Raw genomic sequence first — 9,624 nt, 5'->3', positions numbered from 1 at the left:
TCCATTCTGCAAAGTGGACTCCGGATTAAAAGCTCCTATCCTACACATAGCCCACTATACACGTAATGCTCAAAAATATTAATGCAGGAAGGTATAAGCACATAAATATGTAAGCAAATACACAACAGCACAGAAATGGATGCAGGCATTCACACAGGCCTATGAAAATTTGTCTAAAGGAACTATTTAAAACATGAAACATAAAATATACTTGGGTTTTAACTATTTATTTACAAAGTTCTTGCTAACACAACTGCTTTTAAAATATAGCAATAAAGGGTCATTTACTATTTAAAGTGGCACATGTGGCATAGAAAACAATCTAGTCAGTTAAACTATTAAGGCAAATAATTGGAAATTGTTAAATGACCATTAAAAGTTGGCAGTACTCCCTAAACAGGTAGGAAATAAAAATGCATTTATTCATAGGAACTTGATTCTTTCGCATTACCGACTATTTAAAAAAAATTGTGAAAAATAACATCAGTGCTTGAAAAATATTTTACAACAGCAAAAAAATGCATTCCAATTTTACATTTAATTATGAAACCACAACAGAAAGTTGTCCATACACGTATCTATGTATTTTACAGCAGGTTAGTAAAACTGATGCCAACTTTAGAGTTATTTCATAAAGAATATAAACAATCTTTACCACAATTTCCCGCATGGTCTTATCCTTCAAAATAAAATTCCATACACTATTGAACTAAATTAAGATTTGCTACTGGTTAAAATCACCATAAATATATTGTCTTTGAAACAGCTACAAGTATACACCAATATCATGTTTGTGCAAAAATATACATTATTTTTTAATCTTTCTGTCCTTATTTCAATTTTCAAAAGTATGTTGGAACAATATCCTTTAAATGTTATTCTTCTTAAGGGCTAATCTTTTTAAATCTGTACGCTAGATCGTGAAAACACTTGAGAATAAAATAAACTGCAAATGGAGCAGCTAAGTAACTACTTCAAACAGCACATGTGAAATAAGACTCCACTATTTAATCAGTACATACTATGCTATCACTTAATTTCTGCACAAACTGAGATACACAAATATGTATTCCCAAAAATTCATTCATGGACATTATACAAAGAGATTCACAGAGGTATTTGGCATCCACCAATAAAATTTATTTACTCTATCAGGTTGCAAAGTTACTGACATCATGAATAACTTAAATTATTGGTCCAATGAAGGATTCAAGAAGACAGAAAAATTACATCAAAATCAGTACAATTTTTTACATGGATTAACTGCAAAACTGTAACAGGTTAACTTCTTTCAAAAAGACAATCAAATCGCATAGGTTAGTGTTATCTACCTTCTTTCCAGCTTTCACCAAGTGCTAATGATAAGTACCATTTAAGTCAGTTTCTTATTTGGTATAAGGTGTTTATAAGCTTCTATAAATTAAGATTTTTTTAAGCTTCATATCAAATGAGTTGTAGATCTACTTAAAGTATGACTTCTCCTTTCAAAAAAGGAAGGAAGGCTGACAAGGGAGGGAGATGGGATACCCTGTAAAGACAAGACAAAGATTTTAGATTATCTTTCAGAAAATTCTAACATACTGTTTAGCATCATGCATATCATTTGTACATTTTACAAATTACCGTAACAATTAATTAAAAGACATCTGAAAATTCTAAACTCTTTAAATATGTTTGTGTGCATAATTTTGCTCCAAATAAAAAATGAGCAAAATTGCAGCGCTTCTGATAAGAGAGATTATTAAGCTACTCAGCTGTCTAAACTTATTGTTTCAGGGGTCAAAGTGAATAACATCAGAATTTTCAACAATAACAAAGAAACATGCACAAGAATACCAAAAACCCAAGAGTGGGTGTAAATCAAAATGAATTATAAAGAAAACTACTGTTTTAACATCCATGAATGGCTAACTGTAGCTAAACTTAGAGCTAACAAGGTAGCCGGCTGTTAAGTTCTCATCACAAGGTAGTAAAATGAAGTGTTGAAAGAGCTGAGTTGGTAAAGTATTACCGTTCAAGCGATAACAAAGCAATGATTTAAGTAGATAATATAAAAGTTTACATCTTCCTCAGGTGAATCTTTTATGATTTGCCATACTAAAGGCACAAATTTATATATATGCCATAAATCTAAGATTAAGAATCAGATTTAGAAAATAAATCCACTTTACATGACACTTACTACTATTCTTTAAAATGATCGTTTTCATAAATAAGAAAATTTGTAATGAGATTGATTTTTTATGGACTTAAGAGTAAATTACCTTGCAAAAATATTTTCCTGTGCCAACACGCAAAGAAACTCTATAAAGCCTAAGCTGTTGTGAATTCGAAGGAGTTATATAGTTGTGAATTCAAAAGTCCCCATCCACCTAATAAGTGATTCAGTTTAGAAAGAATACTTTCTTTTTTAACAAATACAAATTTCAAATAGCTAATTAAGCTCACATTAAACTTCGAGGCTTGTTTCCATTACTGTTGGCATATCTCCTAATTCTTCACAAATGTCAAAGATGACTTGGATAGAACTTTTTTTGAAATTTGAAAAAGTCAGTATTTCCTTCTAGCATCTCTGAAAAACTAGCTCGTGAGGCAGAATGACGGACAGATGGAACCCAGGAGTTCTGAGCGCGCCCACCAGTAGAGTTTGAGCGCTGAACATAAACAAGCTTAGTAAATCCAGTTACATTGCTTGTGGAAACAGAATGGGTAATCTGTCAGAACAGAAACAAGCAATTGAGAGGACACAAATGTCTGAAAGATATTTTAGATACTTATTTATATTTTATTTACATAAAAATGGCAAAACCATAAATAATATAAATTGCCTAAAATTTTTCTCTACAATGCAGTTACTTTCATATGAAAAGCTTGTAAGTTTATAATAGTTATTATAGATGCAGGAAATAAAGAGACAGTACTTTGGCCTTCAGAGCTTATAATCTGATTTTAATAAATGCAAGCTCACTGTATTTGATCACTTTTAACACATTTTTCATTGATCAAATTTCTTTGCATATATTTATATTACCAACTAAGTACAACTCCTCTCTCACCGAAAGGTTAACCTTAATCAAAAATCTGTATAAACATACTTATAGATTTAGCTGTACCTCTTTAATATATTAAGTAAAGGCTTAACTTTTTAAAAAATAAGTTAGTGAGCATTATGTGCCTTGCTGTATAAATTTTATAGAATAAAAGGTAACCACTTATAAAACACTAGAGCACTGTGTGCCAGGGACTGTTCAAAGTGCTTTGCACATATTAATTTATTTAATCCTTACAGCTACCACTTTAGGTTCATTTAAAGACAGTGAAATTGAAACAGATCTTTAATAACTTGCCAAAAGTCACACAGCTAGTATGACAGCAGAGCTGGGATCTGAACATGAGTTCCAGTGTTCATTCTCTTAACCACTCGAACTGCCTCTCAATATAATTGCATCATATGTATGTGTGTGTGTGTGCTGTACGTATTTAGTCCTTATAATAACACAATAGGGTAATATAATACAACAGGATTATATACTATTAATCGCTTTTCTGTCATCTACAAAAATGGGGATGAGAGAATAAGAAACTTGCTGAAGGACACACAACTGAGAAGTGACAGTCACTTGCTTTTCTTAATGTTAGTAGGTTTGATTAATAATAATTTTACAAAGAACATACAGATCACTCATTACTTAGTGACAGCAGTAAAGGTTAGAAATGTCCTTAATATTAATTAAACATCTAATAATTCTGACACCATTGGGAATTTGGATTGTTCAGGAAACATTTAAAATATATACATGAATTGAGAACTCTTATCATCCTTTGAAGTTCACAGCTTCAGAGATTATATTCTACTCATCACAGAAATAGTAAAAGGAATAAAGCTTAGTTTCTGCTACATTATTGGAGCCAATCTGTATAAACAGAACCATTGCTATTTATGTTAGTAAAGTGACAGCCCACATTGAAATGTATCTCTCTTCTTAGAGATTTTAGAACATATCTCAATCCCAATAAAATTTCATATCAAATAAACTACACATTAAGTATGTCTCTAGTTCATTAAGTGAGGTTTTCTCAGTTACTTTTACCCAATTAAGAGGTTAGAAGTTTAAAGATATCTATTTTAAAAATGATGGAGATATTAAGAGTTCCATCTTTAAAAAGTTAACAAATTGCATACCAACTCTATAAATATGAATAAGCCATTTAGCCCATTAAATCAAAGTCACTTACAGCTAATGATGATGTGCTAGACAGACGACTCATTACATGCTTCTCATTGCTGGAAGGACTTCTTCCCTCCACTGAGCTTTGAGATGCCATGAGAGCCCTTCGTAGAGCTCTTTTTGGAGTTTTGGAGAAAGAGAATGCTCTTGTAACCTAGAGTTAAAAAGAGCTATAATTAATTAAGCCTAGACAAGTTTAACATAACTGATAAGAATGACCATGCATAAACAAGGCCAAATGACACATGAAAAGCTTTTCTACAAATGGTATATGGCAAAATCAGAACCTCTTTGGACAAGGCAGTGAGAAAACACAGTACACTGTAGACCATTCCATGTCGCATTCATAGAGCATCACAGTCCAAGGGGAGAAAGAAACTGTGAGGAAAAACCTGGCCTGGGAGAGAGGAAACTTGGGTTTTTGTCTGATTCCACTAAATTTAGTTGTGAGATATTTAATACAAATCCACTTGAACCTCAATTTCTTTACTGAAACAGTGAAGGAGTTCATTTGAATCATCATTAACATGTCTATCTACTACACATCACACATGTTAAATGCTGAGAGATACAAAGGTGATTAAATAAAGTACAGCTCCTCCCCTCCAACTCAAAGAAAACTAAAGACTTTATAAATCTAGCAGTAGACTACAGCTGCAAATTTCGCCTGGTATATTAAAATTTCAGTTCTTTTAGAAAGTCCTATTTACCAAGATTCTTACATAGTCCTCAACATCTCTGACAAAGTAAGTAGGAAAGTTATCTTCATCGTTAGAACACTGAAACACACTTATGATCAGGAATAGATCCCAGGTCTCCTGACTCTATCATGTGCTCTTGGCTGAAAAACATCTGCAGCAATATTTAAGATGAATGCACATACATCTCTATCTAACACACCATCAGTACATTTCCACCCAGGTATACAGTTCGTAGAAGCATCACTGCAATCAGAATGAGAGGGATAACAAGTTGTTATAATTACTGAGGCAAAGAATTCACGGAACTAAAACTATAATCTCTGTGGACTATTCCCTAGAACCAAAAACAGCTTTGTTTTATAGACTATCTTTACAATGGTGTTTATGGCAATATTATTTTAATATACTCTGAAAAATACATTTTGGAGATATGTTAAATAATAATTTCACTAAGACTCACCTTTTTTGAAGTCTTTTTTATCGCTCTAGAGGCTCTACTCAATGTACTGTCCATATCTTTTGTATTTACTTCAAAGGATTCTGGATCAGCAGTGTACATAAGATTCTCCTGTTGAAAAACAAGTTTCTAATCATTTTAAATATATAAAAAATAAAAACACACAACTGTTTATAAACCTTCAAGCACTTATATACATATGGAAGTATACATAAATGAAGCTACTCAAGATTTTTGATGTGCTTAACATAATTTCTACTCTGAAATGTACTAATTTAAGGAGAGTGGAAAATAAGTATCAAGTAAATGAAAATTCACTGCAAGGACCATGGACACCAAAGCAATTGGATAAAGAACTCAATATAAAATCTTACTAACAAGCCTAAAACTAACAAGTTAGAAATCGAGCAGACATAATGCTTAATTATAAAGTCTGCTAGAAAACCAGTATCACAAACTCTCCTTGAGATAATCTCAAATCAAAACAGAGTTTCTCCTACTTTCCCCTTACTTCCTCAATTAACATCTAGACAGATTCTAAATCAGAGGTTCTGAACCTGTGATCAACGGCTCCTAGAAATGGCAATGGATAGAAATCAGGAGGTATGCAACCCCCATGAAATTATGTGCAAACTTCTGTGTGTACATAGTACAAAGGACATTTTTTCTGAGGAGGGGGTTCATAGCTAATACATTCTGGAAGGAGTCAAAGATTTAGGCCAAGAACCACTAACCAAAATTAATTTTAAACGAGACAACTAATCTCAAGTACTTCAAAATATTACTTGCTCCAATTATGTCTGGGCTTTCAGAAGAAAGCAAGTTAGACAAAATGTTTTTGCATACTTCAGCAGCCAATGTTCACTTTAAATTGATAAATCTAGGCCATGAACCGGCGAGCTGTCTCACTACTCCAGCACATAAGACCATCCTCTAGCAAGATCATTCTGTAGCTAAGGAGAATTTATACAATCTTGCAAATGTTGGTTTTTCTGAACATGTTCACTCTGCAAAATGTAGAAAATACCTGGTATATATAACCCATAGTAATTATAAGGCTCAAACAAGATAATGCACAGTATTTAAAATGAAATATTAAGCCCTTTACAAACACAAGATGTTAAATGAACAGCTGATAAGAATCTCTTCTGATTATACTAGAGTTAAGTTTATCATTCTAGTATTTTTGAACACTCAAAGAGCTTCCACTTTCTTGTTGTTAGGAAATAAACTATTACAATAGCATTAAAAAGTATAAAGTAATACCTAGGAATAAACTTAACCAAGGAGATGAAAAGTTTATCCACTGTAAACTACAAAATGCTGTTGCTGAAAGAACTTAAACAAGACACAGATGAATGGAAAAACATCCTATGTTCATGAAATGGAAGATTTAATATTGTTAAAATGTCAATAACCAAAAGCAATCTACAGATTCAATGAAATCCCTACCAAAATCTCGATGATTTTTTTTTCCAGAAAAAGAAAAATTCATTCTAAAATTCATATGGAATATCAAGGGACCACAAAAGGCCAAAAAGCTTGAAAAAGAAGAACAAAGTTGGAAGTCTCAAATTTCCTTGTTTCAAACTTACTAGAAAGCTACTGTAATCAAAACAATATGGTACTGGCATAAAGGAAGAGAATAGAATGGAATGGAGTAGAACAGAAAGCCCCAAAATAAACCCTCAGATAATATGGTCAAATGATTTGACAAGGGCGTCAAGACTATTTAACAGGAAAAGGATGTCTTTTCAACAAACAGGGTGGAAAAACTAGACAGTCACAAGCAAAAGAATGAACTTCGACCTTTCCTTACGCTATATACAAAAAAACCAACTCAAAATGGATCAAAGATCTAAACATAAGAGCTAAAACTATAAAACTCTTAGAAGAAAATACAGTGCAAAAGCTTCAAGACTTTGGATTTAGCAGTGATTTCTTGGATATGACATCAAAGGCAGAGGCAACAAAAGAAACATAGACAAATTAGACTTCATGAAAAGTTAAAAAATTTTGTCCAAAAGACATTATCAAAAGAGTAAGAAGGCAATCCACAGAATGGGAGAAAACGCTTGCAAATCATCTATCTCATAAGGGATTAATATGCAGAATATATAGAGAATTCCTAAAACTCACCAACAACAAAAATAAACAACCAGATTCAAGTTCAGCATTCACCACCTAAATTTTCTTGAGTTTTTCAAATTTAACTCTTAAATCTATCTATAACTAATGGGAATATAAGGTTAGGATACACACCTAATTTTCTCTAAGCACTTAACCAACTATCTTAGCACCATGTGTTAACAATCTTATTAAATTATTATAATTCTATATTTGTCATACAATAAAGTCTTATTTCAAGGCCGGTTACCCTTTTTGATCTACCTATAAATTTTTGAATCAGTGCACTATTCTGATCATTGTAACTTTAAAAATACAATTTAATAGTTCATAAAGGAAGTACTGTTTTCTAAATTTTTTACTGTTGCTTTTTGTTCAAAAGACCATCTTTAGAATAATTCTGTCAAACTCCAGAAATTTCCTATAGGACTTTATAGGAACTGTAATGAATTTACATCTTCATGGCTAGTCAGCATTCTCATTCAGGAACATCATAAGTCTCTCCATAAAGTATTGTAGTTTTCTTAAAATAGGTTTCACTTGTTCCTTATAAGGCTATTGCTAAATTTACACTAAAATTTCCTAAATGTATATCAAATTTTACTTGAAAAGGGGGTCTTCTCTTCCTGCACTTTCTAGTTGGTTACTGCTAGCATAGAGGAAAAATAGTGATATGCATGTACTTACATTTTATTTAGTTACTCAACTAAACTCTGTTATAAATAAGTTCTAAAGAGTTTTCAATTGGTTCTTGCCAATTATTGGGACAATCGCTTGCAAAATAGCTCTGAATAGTTAACATCTCTTGCCAATCCATGAGGAACAAAGCAGTCAGGACTGTGACTCAAGCTCCGCCTGTCCCTGAGTGTCCCTGCATTCCCATCACATTCACCTGCAAGCTTTTGCCTTAAGATTCCCTATACCTCACAGAGGAGGGATCCCATTTCCCACATGGCTGTACATACGGCACCATAAACTACGCACAGCTGTAGCTTTAGTTTTATGAACTTAATTTTGTTTTTATTTCATTCCATTTTTAATTTTAATTTCATTTGATTTCATTTCAATTTCATCCAATCAGCAAATATATATTGAAAATCTATTATTTGATAGAAGTTTTTTATATTCCAAGACATAGAGGAAAATTCAAAAAAAGGATGTTTTGATGCTGAAATATGTTCTCCTTCTTTGTTTTGTTTTTAAACTACAAAGTAAGTTATCAATGCTCATTCTGAATTGGTCAACTTACATTTTTTATAAACTGAAAACTGAGAAACAATAGAATTAGGTGGAAAACAATTAGAAACAATAAAAGAATTAATTTAATAAAAGAGACGGGTTACAAAATTAACATACTTATATCAAAAATTCACCTATATACAAAACTAGAGAACAACTTAAGCAGCAAAAACATCTCATTTATAATATTATAAAGAGAAAATTACCTAGGAATAAATCTAACAAGAAATGTACATGTCTACACTTATATTTCCAGAAAGATACCTATGAAAGCATCAAAAGTTGCACTGCTGATAAAAAGACTAGTGGGACAAGTACATATATTTTACTACAGTACACTTATCTATTTGATTTTTTTCTTAAGTGCAAATACTATTTTTCAATTTGAATTAGAGTAAAAATTATAGCATGAATATAACTAAATACTGGTAACTTTAATTTACTCCTTGAATAAAATATATGATTTCAAAATGTATTAATGTATATATAATGAAACTAAATTCCAAGTGTGTTTCATTTTGATGAAATGCTCTTTTTATAATGAAGGCGCCCGAAATTTAAACCCCTAAGCAGCTGTTAATAAAGAAGAGATTCGCAGTCTTTCCTATTGCTATCTTAACTACTACTAAGCATATAATAACCACCTATGAACTGAAAAGGGAGCAGATGGCTTCATGTTTTCTCTCAATGGACAAATAAATTGCTTCTGATTCAGTGCGGGCGGGGGGTGAGCAGTAGATATGAGGTCTTTTACGTTTCTAGAAGGCTCTGGGTTCAGAATGACAGAGAGTAAACACCTTGCTCACTAGTTGCTGAGAAGACAACGTAGCTGTTTGCTAAGACGTAACAATGAAGTACTTTCTTTAGTTCT

At 32.1% G+C, this 9,624-nt stretch overlaps 1 protein-coding gene across 50 annotated transcripts in view; it reads right to left on the bottom strand.

Moving 5' to 3' along the window:
* Positions 1-211: 211 nt before the first annotated feature.
* Positions 212-9,624, bottom strand: part of ECT2 (epithelial cell transforming 2) — a 108,169-nt gene continuing 98,756 nt past the window's right edge. For 26 of the 50 annotated variants that reach the window (XM_023623319.2, XM_070243259.1, XM_070243261.1 and 23 more), the window contains 3 exons: positions 5,391-5,498; positions 4,237-4,383; positions 212-1,528 (listed from right to left, as the gene is read on the bottom strand). In XM_023623319.2, coding sequence (XP_023479087.2) covers positions 1,439-1,528; positions 4,237-4,383; positions 5,391-5,498 — 345 coding nt within the window. In that variant the 3' untranslated portion in view covers positions 212-1,438. Of the gene's footprint in view, positions 1,529-2,448; positions 2,715-4,236; positions 4,384-5,390; positions 5,499-9,624 lie in introns of all 50 variants that reach the window. The other 24 variants (XR_011429027.1, XR_011429026.1, XR_011429034.1 and 21 more) reach the window with 1 other exon arrangement.

Source organism: Equus caballus, chromosome 19, assembly GCF_041296265.1.
Source record: "Equus caballus isolate H_3958 breed thoroughbred chromosome 19, TB-T2T, whole genome shotgun sequence".
NCBI classification, from domain to species: domain Eukaryota; kingdom Metazoa; phylum Chordata; class Mammalia; order Perissodactyla; family Equidae; genus Equus; species Equus caballus.
This window is presented reverse-complemented; position numbering and strand designations above follow the sequence as displayed.